Source organism: Hyla sarda, chromosome 2 (assembly GCF_029499605.1).
Source record: "Hyla sarda isolate aHylSar1 chromosome 2, aHylSar1.hap1, whole genome shotgun sequence".
Lineage (NCBI taxonomy): Eukaryota > Metazoa > Chordata > Amphibia > Anura > Hylidae > Hyla > Hyla sarda.
Window position 1 is genome coordinate 11,417,068 of NC_079190.1, and position 19,901 is coordinate 11,436,968.

Here is a 19,901-nt window from a genome sequence, read left to right on the forward strand (position 1 = left end):
AACTACTATAATACTGCACCTATATACAAGAATATAACTACTATAATACTGCTCCTACGTACAAGAATATAACTACTATAATACTGCCCCTATAAACAAGAATATAACTACTATAATACTGCTCCAATATACAAGAATATAACTACTATAATACTACTCTCTATATACAAGAATATATCTGCTATAATACTGCCTCATATATACAAGAATATACCTACTATAATACTGCTCCTATATACAAGAATATAACTACTATAATACTGCTCCTATATACAAGAATATAACTACTATAATACTGCTCCTATATAGAAGGATATAATTACTATAATACTGCTCCTATACACAAGAATATAACTACTATAATACTGCCCCCAATATACAAGAATATAACTACTATAATACTGCCTCCTATATACAAGAATATAACTACTATAATACTGCCTCCTATATACAAGAATATAACTACTATAATACTGCCTCCTATATACAAGAATATAACTACTATAATACTGCTCCTATATACAAGAATGTAACCACTATAATACTGCCCCTATATACAAGAATATAACTATTATAATACTGCCCCTATGTACAAGAATATAACTACTATAACACTGCTCCTATATACAAGAATATAACTACTATAATACTACCTCCTATATACAAGAATATAACTGCTATAATAATGCCCCTATATACAAGAATATAACTACTATAATACTGCTCCTATATACAAGAATATAACTACTATAATACTGCCCCTATGTACAAGAATATAACTACTATAATACTGCCTCCTATATACAAGAATATAACTGCTAAAATAATGCCGCTATATACAAGAATATAACTACTATAATACTGCTCCTGCATACAAGAATATAACTACTATAATACTGCTCCTATATACAAGAATATAACTACTATAATACTGCCCCTTTATACAAGAATATAACTACTATATTACTGCCTCCTATATACAAGAATATAACTACTATAATACTGCTCCTATATACAAGAATATAACTACTATAATACTGTCTCCTATATACAAGAATATAACTACTATAATACTGCTCCTATATACAAGAATATAACTACTATAATACAGCTCCCTATACTCACCTCCAGTAAGTTGGCTGCTGTAGTTAATGAGGTGGAGTAAATCACTTCACAGGCGTCCAGGTTATCGTACATACGCGCTGCAGACATAACATATAGCACTTATGTTTATGTATAAGTATGGCGGCAAGCACTTGTGTAACATTTACTAACTATTTTAATCTAGACTTTATGAGGAGGTCACCTCCCTGGGATATTTCTGGAATCTAGGTCCCTCTGGGACAGTTGGAGGAAGGTCGGCTCGGATCCAGACAGAGGATTTCCTTCTGAAACCTTATTATATCGTATGAATATGATTTTTATCATACCTCTTTGGCGGTGTACACTTCACACTATAGTGGTGACAACAAGCACTGCCTCCCCCCTGGCACTAGCATCCCTTCCTAGATCTATCTCAGTGTTTTCTAACCACGGTGCCACCAGCTGTTGCAAAACTACAACTCCTAGCATGCCCAGACAGCCAAAGGCTGTCCGGGCATGCTAGGAGTTGTAGTTTTGCAACAGCTGTAGGCTCACTGGTTGCCAACAGCTGGAGGCACACTTGTTAGAAAACACTGAACTATTCTGTTAGTACTTTTATACATCATAGGGGTGGGTTTAAGAGGCTGATAAAGCCCCATCACTGCGTTGTGGCCGCCATCTTGGAGAGAAAGCTGGGAGAAAGAGCAAGGACTACTGATCCCAGAAAGCCTTCACAGGTCCAATAGAAAGCAAGTTGAGTAAAAGCATTGATCACTGGGTTGATCTCAGACAGTGACCTCCTGTCACCACCCCCTCCCTGAATTACTGAGTGCAGTTGGTGCACTACATTTCAGAGCAGTGTCACTGCAAAACAACCCCATAAAAGCACACTACATTACAATAAAAAGCAAGATGAGCACAGCTGTGTGCTGCGCAGAGGGAAATATGCTGCATTATTCAGTGATGAGCATACACACAGGGCTACCTGGTGGCGCTGACCCAAAACCTCACTGAACACACAGGGATGCCGTTGAGTAGCCCTGTGAGTATACTCATCGTAGAATTGGCAGCGTATTTCCCGTTGCACAGCGTGAAATATGCTGCGTAATGGCTACATGGGACCGTACCCTAAAAGGGTTTAAAGTGAATGTGGAATGCACATTTTAGGTCTGTATTTTTAGGTGTGTAAGTGTCTGTATTTTCTGGGTTTAATCAAACATGTAGTATTTCTACCTATATTATCAGGGTTTAATCAAACATGTAGTATTTCTACCTATATTATCAGGGTTTAATCAAACATGTAGTATTTCTACCTATATTATCAGGGTTTAATCAAACATGTAGTATTTCTACCTATATTATCAGGGTTTAATCAAACATGTAGTATTTCTACCTATATTATCAGGGTTTAATCAAACATGTAGTATTTCTACCTATATTATCAGGGTTTAATCAAACATGTAGTATTTCTACCTATATTATCAGGGTTTAATCAAACATGTAGTATTTCTACCTATATTATCGGGGTTTAATCAAACATAGTATTTCTACCTTTATTTTCTGGGTTTAATCAAACATATAGTATTTCTACCTTTGTTATCTGGTTTAATCAAATATGTAGGGGGATATTTATTGAAGGATTTAGACTGTTTTTTCTCATCTAAATTTGTCGCACAGAAAGTTGCAGTCTAAATATGTGCGACTTTTTTGCGACTTTTGCTCTAGAGGATTTTTTTACAACATGATGCATTCTAGTCTATTTTAGATGGAAATGCATTGGAAAATTTTCCGGGTTTATTCAAACTTATTGGGCCTCATTTACTAAGAGTGGAGTGAAGTTTTTTTGTGGGTTTTTGTTTACGACAGGTATTTTTCTATGGTATTTACTATTGTATTTGTATTTGGCAATTTTACCTATGTTATGCTTTTTTTTTTACACATGCTCTGAGTTGTCGGGTTTTCCAGAGCTCAAATCCACCACATTTTAAGTGGGAACATTAGTAAATTTGTAGTTTTTTTCTAGATACGCCTCTTTTTTCCCTGATGATCACACCCCTTTGTAGGGTTTTTTGAGTAAAGTGGAGAGTTAGTACGGTGTTTTGTATTGAAAATTCTGGTGCACTACACATGTGACAAAAAAAACCTTACAAAATCTACAAAAATCTAAAAAGCCTTAGTAAATGAGGCTCATTGTTTCTACCTGTGTTTGACATAACTATACATTGAAAGCATTGAGAGTTAACTGCACCTACCACCAGTCCACCACTGCCTGCTGCCCAGGTTTTATATGGAACATATGTGCGGTAGCTCGAGTCACTCCCTGACTTGCAGCATCTTCGTTCTGTGGCCCCATAGACTTCAAGTGGTACTATGCCCCTAGACATCTTATCCCCTATCCAAAGGAAAGGGAAAAAAATGTCTGATCGCAGGGGTCGCGCAGCTTGGACCCCCACAATCTATGTGCTGCACCCGGCATTCGTTTAAAACGCTGGAACATCACGGCCACGCCTTCTCGTGACATCAGGCCACACCCCCTCAATGCAAGTCTATGGGAGAGGCCATGACGGCCGTCACGCCCCCTCCCATAGACTTGCATTGAGGGGGGTGTGGCATGATGTCACAAGGGAGTGTGGCAGCGGAGTACTTCTTTAAAATGTGACAGCAGGACAAAGATCAATGCAAGCCAGGGAATAAAGTGTGCTACTGCGCACTTCTCTGTTCTCATTCTCCTAATCGGTTGGGGGCCCCGATCGCTTAAACTGTTTGACATGTGACAGTCAAAAGTTTTTTTTAAATGTCAGGGACACTTTACTTTTCCTACTGATCATCCTGATCTGTGTTTGGGTATTAGTCCATGTTAAATACAGGTTTATCTGAGCTCTGTCCATGCTGGAGGAGCCAGTCAGTGGTTCTTTATGTCTATACAGAGGTTGTGTGTGATAAGTGTAAAAGTGTCTATGAGACTGGGATCAGCTATCTCCAGCAGCCAATGTACACAATGAATGGAGTAACAATGAGCACTTGAAAGATCCACCGCTCAGACCCCATAAGATCATACATTTATTGCAGATAAGGAATAAGTATTAAAGGGGTACTCCGTCCCTAGACATCTTATCCCCTATCCAAAGGATAGAGGATAAGATGTCAGATCAAGGGGGTCCCGCCACTGGGGAACCCCGGGATCTCGGCTGCAGGACCCACCTGTTGCGGCTTCCGGAAACGCTGGAGGCTTCGGCTCCTGACCACGGTGACGTGAGATTGTGACGTCACGACTCCGCCCCGTGTGATGTCACGCCCCACCCCTGAATGCAAGTCAATGCGAGGGGGCGTGACACCTGTCATGCCCCCTCCCATAGGTTTGCATTGAGGGGGCGGAGCGTGACGTAACATGGGGGCAGAGCCATGGAGTCACAATGCTCCAGCCCTGTGATCGACAGTAATCAGACCCGGAGCGAACATGCTCAGGGGACTGATTTTAGTGGAGGGCAGCGTGCAAGATCACGGGGGTCCCCAGCAGCGGGACCCCCGCGATTAGGCATCTTATCCCCTATCCTTTGGGGATGTCTAAGCGCCGGAGTACTCATTTAACCCCTTAAGGACCAGGCCCATTTTGGCCTTAAGGACCAGACCAATTTTATTTTTGCATTTTCGTTTTTTCCTCCTCGCCTTCTAAAAATCATAACTCTCTTATATTTCCATCCACAGACCCATATAAGGGTTTGTTTTTTGCGTCACCAATTGTACTTTGTAATTACATCACTTATTTTACCATAAAATGTACAGCGCAACCAAACAAATATTATTTATGTGGGAAAATTGAAAAGAAAACCGCAATTTAGCAAATTTTGGAAGGTTTCGTTTTCACGCTGTACACTTTCCGGTCAAAATTACATGTTTTCTTTATTCTGTGGGTCAATACGATTAAAATTATACCCATGTTGTATGCTTTTCTATAATCGTACCGCTTAAAAACCATTTTAACAAAATTAGTATGTTTGAAATTGCCCTATTTTGACCACCTTTCTAATTTTTCCGTATATGGGGCGATATGAGGGCTCATTTTTTGCGCTATGATCTGTAGTTTTTATCAGTACCCCTTTTGCTTAGGTTTAACTTTTTATTCATTTTTTATAAAAAATTTTTGGGAATTAAATGTGACAAAAAAGCAGCAATTTTGGACTTATTTTTTTTACGTTTGCACCGTTCTCCGTACGGGATAATTAACAATATATTTTAATAGTTCAGACTTTTACACACGCGGCGATACCAAATATGTGTATTAATTATTTTTTTACGCTTTTTTGGGGGTAAAATGGGAAAAACGGACGTTTTACTATTTTATTGGGGGAGGGGATTTTTCAAATTTTTTTACTTTTTTATTTTAAATTTTTTAAACTTTTTTTTATACACTTTATATGTCCCCATAGGGGACTATTCATAGCAATCAGTTGATTGCTAATACTGTTCAGTGAAATGTATAGGACATAGCACTGCTCAGTATTATCGGTCATCTTCTGCTCTGGTCTGCTCGATCTCAGACCAGAGCAGGAGACCCCGGGAGATAGCCGGAGCCAGGTGAGAGGACCGCCATGATGGATGAACGGATCCCCGCGGCAGCGCTGCCGGTGATCCGATCATCCATTCAAAGTACCGCACTGCCGCAGATGCCGTGATCTGTATTGATCACGGCATCTGAGGGGTTAATGGCGGACAACCGCGCGATCGCGGATGTCCGCCATTACGGCAGGTCCCCGGCTGCTGATAGCAGCCGCGACCTGCTGGGCATGACGCGAGCACCGCTCAGGTGCTCGCGATCATGGCGGCGCGTAAATGTACGTCATGGTGCGCTAAGTACCACGTCACCATGACGTACATTTGTGTCCATTGTCGTTAAGGGGTTAAGGACAGTTTGATGTAAACAATTTAGAAGAAGCAGTCGGATCAAGGAAATCATTATTATTTGCATTCTTGCTAAAAATTTCTTTTTAAAGGGGTATTCCTGTGGAAAACTTTTTATTTTTTATTTTTAAATCAACTGTTGCCAGAAAGTTAAACAGATTTGTAAATTAGTGTACTTGATAGAAGAATGAAAAGTCGGCACTCACCGGTACGTCCAGTTCAGCAACATTTATTGCACATACTCACAGCCTGATACATGATCAAAGGGAGGAAGGCAGATGGTAACCGGGTTACACAGTGCTCTCTACTGACCTCTGCAGTCCATTTTAGGAACTGTACAGAGCAGCATATGATTGCTATGGGGATTTTCTCTTGCTCTGGACAGTTCCTATAATGGACAGCAGAGAGCGCTGGGGTCGCGACATAAGAGAAATCCAGAAAGAAAAGCATTTCCTCTGTACTATACAGCCCCTAAAAAGTACTGGAAGGATTAAGATTTTTTAATAGAAGTAATTTACAAATCTGTTTAACTTTCTGGCACCAGTTCATTTAAGAAAAATACAAAGTTTCCCACAGGAGTACCCCTTTAAAGAGGTATTCCGCCCCTAGACATCTTATCCCCTATCCAAAGGATAGGGGATAAGATGTCAGATCACCGGGGTCCCGCTGCTGGGGACCCCTGGGATCTTCGCTGCGGCACCCCGCCATCATTACTGCGCAGAGCGAGTTCGCTCTGCACGTAATGATGGGCGGTACAGGGGCCGGAGCATCGTTACTTCACGGCTCTGCCCCTCGTGACGTCACGGTCCGCCCCTTTCAATACAAGTCTATGAGAGGGGGCGTGGCGGTCGTCACGCCCCCTCCCATAGACTTGCATTAAGGGGACGGGCCGTGATGTCATGAGGGGCGGAGCCATGACGTCACGCTGCTCCGTCCCCCGTATCGCCCGTCATTACGAACTCGCTCTGTGCTGTAATGATAGCGCGGTGCCGCAGCGGGGATCCCGGGGGTCCCTAGCAGCGGGACCGCGGCGATCTGACATCTTATCCCCAATCCTTTGGATAGGGGATAAGATGTCTAGGGGCGGAGTACCCCTTAAATGGTAACATTTTCAAACTTTTGCATTTAGGCTTCCATTTATAACAGAGACCACGACACTGTGCCTGGATCCATAGCATCATGGAGGTGACGTTTTTTCGGTGTTATTGACAATACCTCCAATTTTCCTTTCCTTCAAAACTCAACTAGGGGCACAACCATGGAATTTTTGAGCAGAATTCTGCAGCAGCCTAGTATTGTTTTCAATGGGATTCTGCTGCATTGTACAGACTGCTGTATTTCTGCGGCAGAATTCATATTCCGGACTCCGAAGAAAGAATGAACCTTTTCATATTTTTGGTGGATCCTCTCGGATATGCATTGCCATCAATGGTGACAGCACATATCCAGGCAGTTATAGCGCCGACTGCTGTAATTAACAATATCACATGTACTTGCTCTCTTCTTTAACCACATCATTTACCAAAAATGCCTCTGTACCCCAGAAAAACAACTTTAAAGTCTTGTCCAGTAGGTGTCTCCCTTCCCTACAATCTGCTCTCCACTGTCTGTTGTTAGGGGGAAAATGTCTCTATTAACTGCTGGATCAGGACAGAACACAGGAATGTGGGCGGCACTTATCATGTGCTGTACACTTTATCTGGATGGACAATCCGTAGTGTGAATGACCCAGATTTCGCAGTGAAGTCTGTGCCTGTTAAGGACTAGCGCTGCCCTAAGGCAGGTCCTGATGCTTCTACTGTTTTACGGGGGTGCGTGTCCATGGTACTAAAGGTCCCCTTTAACCCTATACAACCACATATTTGATCCATTACCTTCATAGCGCAGGTTACCCATGTGCAATATGGCAGCCAGAAGCCGGGAGATCTCCCAGTTCTCAGTATCGGTAAACATCAGGACTTTCATGGCAGAACGAATGTTGGCATATTCCTTACTGTCATCTCTGCCGTCACACGTAGTACATTTTCCCTGCAAGGAAAACAAAGACTTCTATGAAGAGAACAGACAAAACAAAGCAAATTGTGACCAATGGTAATCTAGTTCAGCATGCTCTAAGCTTGTAATACCCAAAAAGTAGAAAGGGGGGGCCAACTTTTGTAGGCCCAAAAGCAGGACTCGCGTTCTGCAGGAATGCATGGGAACAGAGTTACTGCACTTTTTCCACAGCTGGAACATTGTTCCCAATAGTAGGAATCCTGCAGGACCAGCCCTTGAGTGGAAATCCTGGGTGAGTTCCCACACTTTTTTCCCCATGTAACAAAAAGACCCCAGTATTATAAATGTCTCATGGTAGGTGGGGGCCTCTGGGCACATTTATGAAGACATGTCAACTCACCATGCAGAGGTAGTTGTAGTCCGTCGCTTTGCCTAGGCCTAGTTTTTTCTTCTGATCTGGCGGCATCCCTTTCAGCATACAGTAGAACACATGATAGTTCCGCTCGTCTTGAGCCTGAGGTGAGGGGGGGGGGGGGGGGGGGGCGGGGGGGACAAAAGAGTCACTTACATAGGAAACAAATTCTTAAAGGGGTACTCCGGTGAAAACCTTTTTTCTTTTAAATCAACTGGTGGCAGAAAGTTAAACATATTTGTAAATTACTTCTACAAAAAAATCTTAATCCTTCCTGTACTTATTAGCTGCTGAATACTACAGAGGAAATTCTTTTCTTTTTGGAATGCTCTCTGATGACATCACGACCACAGTTCTCTCTGATGATGTTATTATAATAATAATAATGCTTTATTTATTGCTGTCCTTAGTGGGATTTGAACCCAAGTCCCCAGCACTGCAAGGCAGCAGTGCTAACCACTGAGCCACCATGCTGCCCTTAGCATATATCTGCTATGCATGGTTGCTAAAATGGACAGAGATGTCAGCAGAGAGCACTGTGCTCGTGATGTCATCAGTGTTCTAAAAAGAAAGGAATTTCCTCTGTAGCATTCAGCAGCTAATAAGTACTGGAAGGATTAAGATTTTTTAATAGAAGGAATTTACAAATATGTTTAACTTTCTGCCACCAGTTGATTTAAAAGAAAAAAGGTTTTCTCCGGAGTACCCCTTTAAAGGGGTTATCTGGGCAAAGACATCTTATCCTCTACCCAAAGGATAGGGGATAAGATGTCTGATTGCGGGGGGCCCGCCGCTGGGACCCCCGCAATCTCCGTGCAGCACCCGTATTACTGATCCTGAGTCATATCCTGTATTATACTCCAGAGCTGCACTCACTATTCTGCTGGTGAGGTCACTGTGCACATACATTACATTACTTATCCTGTACTGATCCTGAGTTATATCCTGTATTATACTTCAGAGCTGTACTCACTATTCTGCTGGTGAGGTCACTGTGTACATACATTACATTACTTATCCTGTACTGATCTGAGTTATATCCTGTATTATACTCCAGAGCTGCACTCACTATTCTGCTGGTGAGGTCACTGTGTACATACATTACATTACTTATCCTGTACTGATCCTGAGTTATATCCTGTATTATACCCCAGAGCTATACTCACTATTCTGCTGGTGGGGATCACTGTGTACATACATTACATTACTTATCCTGTACTGATCCTGAGTTATATCCTGTATTATACTCCAGAGCTGTACTCACTATTCTGCTGGTGAGGTCACTGTGTACATACATTACATTACTTCTCCTGTACTGATCCTGAGTTATATCCTGTATTATACTCCAGAGCTGCACTCACTATTCTGCTGGTGAGGTCATTGTGTACATACATTGCATTACTTATCCTGTACTGATCCTGAGTTATATCCTGTATTATACCCCAGAGCTGTACTCACTATTCTGCTGGTGAGGTCACTGTGTACATACATTACATTACTTATCCTGTACTGATCCTGAGTTATATCCTGTATTATACTCCAGAGCTGTACTCACTATTCTGCTGGTGAGATCACTGTGTACATACATTACATTACTTCTCCTGTACTGATCCTGAGTTATATCCTGTATTATACTGCAGAGCTGTACTCACTATTCTGCTGGTGAGGTCACTGTGTACATACAATACATTACTTATCCTGTACTGATCCTGAGTTATATCCTGTATTATACTCCAGAGCTGCACTCACTATTCTGCTGGTGAGGTCACTGTGTACATACATTACATTACTTATCCTGTACTGATCCTTAATTATATCCTGTATTATACTCCAGAGCTGTACTCACTATTCTGCTGGTGAGATCACTGTGTACATACATTACATTACTTATCCTGTACTGATCCCGAGTTATATCCTGTATTATCCTCCAGAGCTGTACTCACTATTCTGCTGGTGAGGTCACATGTCAGTAGTCTCTTTACCTGTCTGCACACACGTGATTTCTCCAGGAGATATTGCTCGATCTTCGCTCCCTCAATGGCTCCTTTCTTATTGAAGTGAATATCAATATATTTCCCGAACCGGCTGGAATTGTCATTGCGGATTGTCTTGGCGTTGCCAAATGCTGTCGGGGCATCAATAACGGATCAGACATCACGATACATCATGTATCACAATCGGTTTAGATCAGTGTTTCCTAAACCAGGGTGCCTCCAGCTGTTGCAAAACTACAACTCCCAGCATTCCCAGACAGCCAAAGGCTGTCTGGGAATGCTGGGAGTTGTAGTTTTGCAACAGCTGGAGGCACCCTGGTTGGGAAACACTGGTTTAGATACTTGGAGAGACAGTTGGATAAATATGTATCAATAATATTAGCTATAGAGAAATCTAATATATCTGTATAACGAATTATTATTTATTTTTGGGAATTTTTTTCCTATTTCGTACTGACCCTCTAGGATGGGGTTGGCCTCCAGCACTTGCTGCTCTATCCAGGAGTGCTGACCGCTGATCGCCGCCAGGAACTGGAGAATCAGTTTGGTGCTCTCAGTTTTGCCAGCGCCGGATTCACCACTGTAGTCGATTACACACCGATGAGATAAAATCAGGGTTATACATAGTAAAAGCAAAAGCGACAACTCAAACAAAAATCTCTACGACTAAAAGTAACAAGACTTAAAGGGGAACTCCAGTGGAAAACTTTTTTTTATTATTTTTTTAAATCAATTAGTTTCCAGAAAGATACAAGTAAAAGACTTTGATAAAAAAAAATCTTAATCCTTCCCGTACTTATCAGCTGCTGTTATGATCCACAGGAAGCTCTTTTCTTTTTGAATTTCCTTTCTGTCTGACCACAGTGCTCTCTGCTGACACCTCTGTCCATTTTAGGGACTGTCCAGAGTAGGAGCAAATCCTCATAGCAAACTTCTCCTGCTCTGGACAGTTTCTAAAATGGAGAGCACTGTGGTCAGACTGGAAAGAAATTCCAGAAGAAAAGAACTTCCTGTGGAGCATGCAGCAGCTGATAAGTACTGGAAGGATTAAGCTGTTTAAATAGAAGTAATTTACAAATCTGTTTAACTTTCTGGCACCAGTTGATTTAAAAAAATAATAATAATATTGTCAGCAGAGAGCACTGTGGTCAGGCAGAAAGAACTACACAACTTCCTCTGGAGCATACAGCAGCTGATAAGTACTGGAAGGATTAAGATTTTTTTTAATAGAAGTAATTTACAAATCTGTTTAACCTTCTTGCACCAGTTGATTTAAATAAAAATGTTTTCCAGTGGAGTACCCCTTTAAAGAAGAAGCACTAGAGATAGATTTTTTTTCCCCATATCATGTGCACCTGCCATTACTATTCCTACAGCGCCACGTGTTTTATTCCAGCAGAAATGCATTTAATTACAGTAACTGGGTCATGTGATCACCAGTGGGACCTGCAGAAAATCACAGTGTTTAACGTGTCATAGTAAGTGGTAAGTCCTGGGTCACCTGACTTCCGGATGACAGGAGGACTTCATCAGAACGCTTCTGGCAACTCAAAGACCCCTCCCAGCTCTATCTGTATACTGCTGCTGCAATTTTTGGGGATCACAATATATAGTAGTTATACACCTTCCCTCCAGCTCTATCTGTATACTGCTGCTGCTATCTCTTTGGGATCAGGATGTATAGTAGTTATACACCTTCCCTCCAGCTCTATCTGTATACTGCTGCTATCTCGTTGAGATAAGGATGTATAGTAGTTATACACCTTCCCTCCAGCTCTATCTGTATACTGCTGCTGCTATCTTGTTGGGATCACAATATATAGTAGTTATACACCTTCCCTCCAGTTCTATCTGTATACTGCTGCTGCTATCTCTATGTGATCAGGACAGGATATATAGTGGGTATACACCCACCACTCCAGCTTTATAGCTATGAGATCAGGATATTTAGTAATTATACACCTCCCCACCTGCTCTGTCTGTATACTGCTGCTGCCATCTCTATGAGATTAGGGCACTGTCACGATTCGGCTGGCAGGAGGTGGATCCTCTGTGCCAGAGAGGGATTGGCGTGGACCGTGCTAGTGGACCGGTTCTAAGTTACTACTGGTTTTCACCAGAGCCCGCCGCAAAGCGGGATGGTCTTGCAGCGGCGGTAGTAACCAGGTCGTATCCACTAGCAACGGCTCAACCTCTCTGACTGCTGAAGATAGGCGCGGTACAAGATAGTAGACAAGAGCAAGGTCGGACGTAGCAGAAGGTCGGGGCAGGCAGCAAGGATCGTAGTCAGGGGCAACGGCAGGAGGTCTGGAACACAGGCTAGGAACACACAAGGAAACGCTTTCACTGGCACGATGGCAACAAGATCCGGCGAGGGAGTGCAGGGGAAGTGAGGTATACATAGGGAGTGCACAGGTGAACACACTAATTAGACCAACTGCGCCAATCAGTGGCGCAGTGGCCCTTTAAATCGCAGAGACCCGGCGCGCGCGCGCCCTAGGGAGCGGGGCCGCGCGCGCCGGGACAGGACCGACGGAGAGCGAGTCAGGTACGGGAGCCGGGGTGCGCATCGCGAGCGGGCGCCACCCGCATCGCGAATCGCATCCCGGCTGGAGGCGGTATCGCAGCGCACCCGGTCAGTGGATCTGACCGGGGCGCTGCAGTAGCGAGGATGTGGCGAGCGCTCCGGGGAGGAGCGGGGACCCGGAGCGCTCGGCGTAACAGTACCCCCCCCTTGGGTCTCCCCCTCTTCTTGGGGCCTGAGAACCTGAGGACCAGACTTTTGTCTAGGATGTTGTCCTCAGGTTCCCAGGATCTCTCTTCAGGACCACAGCCCTCCCAATCGACTAAAAAAAATTTTTTCCCTCTGACCGTCTTGGAGGCCAGTATCTCCTTAACTGAGAAGATGTCAGAAGAACCAGAAACAGGAGTGGGAGAAACAATTTTGGGAGAGAAACGGTTGATGATGAGTGGTTTAAGAAGAGAGACATGAAAGGCATTAGGAATACGGAGAGAAGGAGGAAGAAGAAGTTTATAAGAGACAGGATTAATTTGGCACAAGACTTTGAAAGGACCAAGATAGCGTGGTCCCAGTTTGTAACTGGGGACACGAAAGCGGACATATTTAGCGGAGAGCCATACCTTGTCTCCGGGAGCAAAAATGGGGGGAGCTCTTCTTTTCTTATCGGCAAACTTTTTCATGCGAGATGAAGCCTGTAAAAGAGAATTTTGGGTCTCTTTCCATATGGTGGAAAGTTCACGAGTCACTTCATCTACAGTGGGCAAACCAGAGGACAAGGGAATAGGGAGGGGGGGAAGAGGGTGACGGCCGTACACCACGAAAAATGGGGATTTAGCAGAAGATTCAGAGACTCTAAAGTTGTACGAGAATTCGGCCCAAGGTAGAAGATCTGCCCAATCATCCTGGCGGGAGGAAACAAAATGCCGTAAATAGTCACCCAGGACCTGGTTAATTCTTTCTACTTGCCCATTGGATTGAGGATGATAAGCAGAAGAGAAGTTTAATTTAATCTTGAGTTGTTTACAGAGAGCCCTCCAGAATTTTGACACGAATTGGACGCCTCTATCCGAGACGATCTGCGTGGGCAACCCGTGAAGACGAAAAATGTGTACAAAAAATTGTTTTGCCAACTGAGGCGCTGAAGGAAGACCAGGAAGAGGGATGAAATGTGCCATCTTGGAAAATCGATCAACGACCACCCAAACAACAGTGTTGCCACGGGATGGGGGTAGGTCTGTAATAAAGTCCATACCAATCAGAGACCAAGGCTGTTCGGGGACAGGCAGAGGGTGAAGGAGACCAGCAGGCTTCTGGCGAGGAGTCTTATCCCGGGCACAGACAGTACAGGCCCGCACGAAATCAACAACATCTGTTTCCAGAGTCGGCCACCAATAGAAACGAGAGATGAGTTGCAAGGACTTTTTGATGCCCGCATGGCCTGCGAGGTGGGAGGAGTGACCCCATTTGAGAATCCCGAGACGCTGGCGTGGAGAAACAAAGGTCTTCCCTGGAGGAGTTTGCCTGATGGAGGCTGGAGAAGAGGAGATCAGACAGTCAGGAGGAATGATGTGTTGCGGAGAGACCTCTACTTCCGAGGCATCCGAGGAACGAGAGAGAGCATCGGCCCTAATGTTCTTGTCGGCAGGGCGAAAATGAATTTCAAAGTTAAAACGGGCAAAGAACAACGACCACCTGGCCTGGCGAGGATTCAGCCGTTGGGCAGACTGGAGATAGGAGAGATTCTTGTGATCGGTGAAAATGATAACTGGAAATTTTGATCCCTCCAGCAGATGCCTCCATTCCTCAAGTGCTAATTTAATGGCCAGTAGTTCTCGATCCCCGATGGAGTAGTTTCTCTCCGCCGGAGAGAAGGTCCTAGAAAAAAACCCACAAGTAACAGCATGCCCGGAAGAATTTTTTTGTAGAAGGACCGCTCCAGCTCCCACTGAGGAGGCATCAACCTCCAATAGGAAGGGTTTAGATGGGTCAGGTCTGGAGAGCACGGGAGCAGAAGAAAAGGCAGACTTGAGCCGTTTAAATGCGTCTTCCGCTTGAGGAGACCAGGACTTAGGATTGGCATTCTTCTTGGTTAAAGCCACGATAGGAGCCACAATAGTGGAAAAATGTGGAATAAATTGTCTGTAATAATTGGCGAACCCCAAAAAACGTTGGATAGCACGGAGTCCGGAGGGGCGTGGCCAATCTAAGACGGCAGAGAGTTTATCTGGGTCCATTTGTAGTCCCTGGCCAGAGACCAAGTATCCTAGGAAAGGAAGAGATTGACATTCAAACAGACATTTCTCCATTTTGGCATAAAGTTGATTGTCTCGAAGTCTCTGAAGAACCATGCGGACATGCTGGCGGTGTTCTTCTAAGTTGGCAGAAAAAATCAGAATATCGTCCAGATATACAACAACACAGGAATATAAGAGATCACGAAAAATTTCATTAACAAAGTCTTGGAAGACGGCAGGGGCGTTGCACAGGCCAAAGGGCATGACCAGATACTCAAAGTGTCCATCTCTGGTGTTAAATGCAGTTTTCCATTCGTCCCCCTCTCTGATGCGGATGAGATTATAAGCACCTCTTAAGTCCAGTTTGGTAAAGATGTGGGCACCTTGGAGGCGATCAAAGAGTTCAGAGATAAGAGGTAGAGGGTAGCGGTTCTTTACGGTGATTTTATTAAGTCCGCGGTAATCAATGCAAGGACGTAGGGAGCCATCTTTTTTGGACACAAAGAAAAATCCAGCTCCAGCAGGAGAGGAGGATTTGCGGATAAACCCCTTTTTTAAATTTTCCTGGATGTATTCAGACATAGCAAGAGTCTCTGGGGCGGACAGAGGGTAAATTCTGCCCCGGGGTGGAGTAGTGCCCGGGAGGAGGTCAATAGGACAGTCAAAAGGCCTGTGAGGGGGTAAAGTCTCAGCTTGCTTTTTGCAAAATACGTCAGCATAGTCCATATAAGCCTTAGGGAGACCGGTTACAGGGGGACCCACAGGGTCACGGCAGGGAGTACTGGGAACCGGTTTAAGACAGTCCTTGAAACAAGAAGTACCCCAGCTCTTGATCTCTCCTGTGGACCAATCAAGGGTTGGGGAATGGCGTTGAAGCCACGGTAGTCCAAGGAGAATTTCGGAAGTGCAATTGGAGAGGACCAAAAACTAAATTTTTTCGTGATGAGGTCCGATGCACATTAGGAGGGGTTCCGTGCGGTAACGCACGGCACAGTCCAATCTTTCATTGTTAACACAATTGATGTAGAGGGGCCTGGCGAGACTGGTCACAGGGATGTTGAACCTGTTGATGAGAGAGGCCAAAATAAAATTTCCTGCAGATCCGGAATCCAAGAAGGCCTTAGTAGAGAAGGAGAAGGTAGAGGCAGATATCCGCACAGGCACAGTAAGGCGTGGAGAAGCAGAGTTGACATCAAGAACTGTGTCAGCTTTGTGCGGAGTCAGCGTACGTCTTTCCAGGCGGGGAGGACGGATAGGACAATCCTTCAGGAAGTGTTCGGTACCGGCACAGTACAGGCAAAGATTCTCCATGCGGCGTCGTGTCCTCTCTTGAGGTGTCAAGCGAGACCGGTCAACTTGCATAGCCTCCACGGTGGAAGGCCCAGGAACGGATTGCAGAGGACCAGAGGAGAGAGGAGCCGGGGAGAAAAAACGCCTCGTGCGAACAAAGTCCATATCCTGGCGGAGCTCCTGACGCCTTTCGGAAAAACGCATGTCAATGCGAGTGGCAAGATGAATGAGTTCATGTAGGTTAGCAGGAATTTCTCGTGCGGCCAGAACATCTTTAATGTTGCTGGATAGGCCTTTTTTAAAGGTCGCGCAGAGGGCCTCATTATTCCAGGATAATTCGGAAGCAAGAGTACGGAATTGGATGGCGTACTCGCCAACGGAAGAATTACCCTGGACCAGGTTCAGCAGGGCAGTCTCAGCAGAAGAGGCTCGGGCAGGTTCCTCAAAGACACTTCGAATTTCCGAGAAGAAGGAGTGTACAGAGGCAGTGACGGGGTCATTGTGGTCCCAGAGCGGTGTGGCCCATGACAGAGCTTTCCCAGACAGAAGGCTGACTACGAAAGCCACCTTAGACCTTTCAGTAGGAAACTGGTCCGACATCATCTCCAAGTGCAGGGAACATTGTGAAAGAAAGCCACGGCAAAACTTAGAGTCCCCATCAAATTTATCCGGCAAGGAAAGTCGTAGGCCGGAAGCGGCCACTCGCTGCGGAGGAGGTGCAGGAGCTGGCGGAGGAGATGATTGCTGAAGCTGTGGTAGTAGCTGCTGTAGCATCACGGTCAGTTGAGACAGCTGGTGGCCTTGTTGCGCTATCTGTTGCGACTGCTGGGCGACCACCGTGGTGAGGTCGGCGACAACTGGCAGTGGAACTTCAGCGGGATCCATGGCCGGATCTACTGTCACGATGCCGGCTGGCAGGAGGTGGATCCTCTGTGCCAGAGAGGGATTGGCGTGGACCGTGCTAGTGGACCGGTTCTAAGTTACTACTGGTTTTCACCAGAGCCCGCCGCAAAGCGGGATGGTCTTGCAGCGGCGGTAGTAACCAGGTCGTATCCACTAGCAACGGCTCAACCTCTCTGACTGCTGAAGATAGGCGCGGTACAAGGGAGTAGACAAGAGCAAGGTCGGACGTAGCAGAAGGTCGGGGCAGGCAGCAAGGATCGTAGTCAGGGGCAACGGCAGGAGGTCTGGAACACAGGATAGGAACACACAAGGGAACGCTTTCACTGGCACAATGGCAACAAGATCCGGCGAGGGAGTGAAGGGGAAGTGAGGTATACATAGGGAGTGCACAGGTGAACACACTAATTAGACCAACTGCGCCAATCAGCGGCGCAGTGGCCCTTTAAATCGCAGAGACCCGGCGCGCGCGCGCCCTAGGGAGCGGGGCCGCGCGCGCCGGGACAGGACCGACGGAGAGCGAGTCAGGTACGGGAGCCGGGGTGCGCATCGCGAGCGGGCGCCACCCGCATCGCGAATCGCATCCCGGCTGGAGGCGGTATCGCAGCGCACCCGGTCAGTGGATCTGACCGGGGCGCTGCAGTAGCGAGGATGTGGCGAGCGCTCCGGGGAGGAGCGGGGACCCGGAGCGCTCGGCGTAACAGGCACATAGTAGTTATAAACCTACCCTCCAGCTCTATCTTTATACTGCTGCTGCTACTGCTATCTCTATGGGATCAGGATGGGATATATAGTGGGTATACACCCACCCCTCCAGCTTTATCTCTATGGGATCAGGATATTAAGTAGGTATATACTTCCCCACCAGCTCTACCTGTATACTGCTTCTGCTGCTATTTCTATGAGATCAGGATATACTGTATAGTACTTGTACACTGCCCCTTCAGCTCTATCTGTATACTGCTGCTGCTATCTCCACGGGATTAGGATATCATGGGAAATGTAGGCAGCATGGGGAAATTATTTCAGTGATGGAATCATAAATACTATGGCTGAAAACCCCATGCCTGCCACATCAGCTAAAACAGGAAAGCACAATGCATACACAAGAACCTCTACATTATTCTATAATAATCGACTATGCTGCACTATAATAAACAAAATAAAAAATAAAAACTACATTCCTGAAGTGCGTCTTTAAACATTTTAAAATTATTGCTGCTCGCAGCCACCACTAGAGGGAGCTCCAGATCGCACTTCATGCTTTTTATTGAGTTTAATGGGAACTACATGCAGTAAACTTCCCTTAGAGGCAGCTGCAGGCAGGCAGAACATTCACTCGTCATGTGACCCAGATGCCCATGGAGTACACCTGGATTGGGGTCATGAGGGGGGGTCGGGTCTCACCTAATGATACAACACTGGTCCTTACTGTTTCGCTGCATGTTGAAGTAACAGTTGTCGGCTATGGCGAAGATGTGGGGGGGCATTTCTCCGATCTTTTTGTTGGTATACAGGCGTATCTGGTCCGGGGTGTAGATGGGCAGCAGCTGGTAGGGGTTCACCGCCACTAAAATGGATCCAGTGTATGTCTGGAGGAGGAAGTGAGATATCACATATATTATGTATCACAACTTAAATCTACGTCTATCAGTGGGCTTCAAACTGTGGCCCTCCAGATGTTGCAAAACTACAATTCCCAGCATGCCCGGACAGCCGTTGGCTGTCCGGGCATGCTGGGAGTTGTAGTTTTGCAACATCTGGAGGGCCACAGTTTGATGACCGCTGACGTATATGAATGTAGAATGTGTGATGCACTATCCAGGTAGGGAACCATTATTTATACATCTGCAATGTGTGTGTATATATATATATATATCTACTGTCTATATACCCCTTCAACCCTTGAGATATGCAACTCTCTTATCTCTGTCCATGTCCCTGAGACAATGCAGCAACAAATCTGGACTGTACAAGAGTAGAGAGACTGCAGGAGCCGACTACGCAGGGTTTCTTTTGTAGTCTGGTACCATGGAGACACATCATCACCTACCGGATCCCTCCTAGCAGCTCTCTGACCCCTCCCCTCCAGCTCTATCTGTATACTGTTGCTATCTCTATAGGATCGGCATATATAGTAGTTATACACCTCCCCTCCAGCTCTATCTGTATACTGCTGCTATCTCTATAGGATCAGGATGTATAGTAGTTATACACCTCCCCTCCAGCTCTATCTGTATATTGCTGCTATCTCTATGGGATCAGGATGTATAGTAGTTATACACCTCCCCTCCAGCTCTATCTGTATATTGCTGCTATCTCTATGGGATCAGGATGTATAGTAGTTATACACCTCCCCTCCAGCTCTATCTGTATATTACTATATGTATCCTGTACCCCAAGTATCAGTGATATATATATATATATATATATATATATATATACATAAATAGACTGCTATTTCTATGGGATCAGAATATATAGTAGTTATAGACCTCCCCTCCAGCTCTATCTGTATACTGCTGTTATATCTGTGGGATTAGGATATATAGTAGTTACACACCTCCCCTCCA

General features: G+C 45.0%; 1 protein-coding gene across 1 annotated transcript in view; it reads right to left on the reverse strand.

Moving 5' to 3' along the window:
* Positions 1-19,901, reverse strand: part of MYO7A (myosin VIIA) — a gene marked incomplete in the record, with an annotated part of 248,641 nt that overhangs the window by 141,502 nt on the left and 87,238 nt on the right. Inside the window, 6 exon segments of the mRNA XM_056561158.1 lie at positions 1,126-1,202; positions 7,857-8,010; positions 8,378-8,491; positions 10,372-10,514; positions 10,842-10,963; positions 18,736-18,920. Of these exon segments, the coding sequence (XP_056417133.1) occupies positions 1,126-1,202; positions 7,857-8,010; positions 8,378-8,491; positions 10,372-10,514; positions 10,842-10,963; positions 18,736-18,920 (795 nt within the window).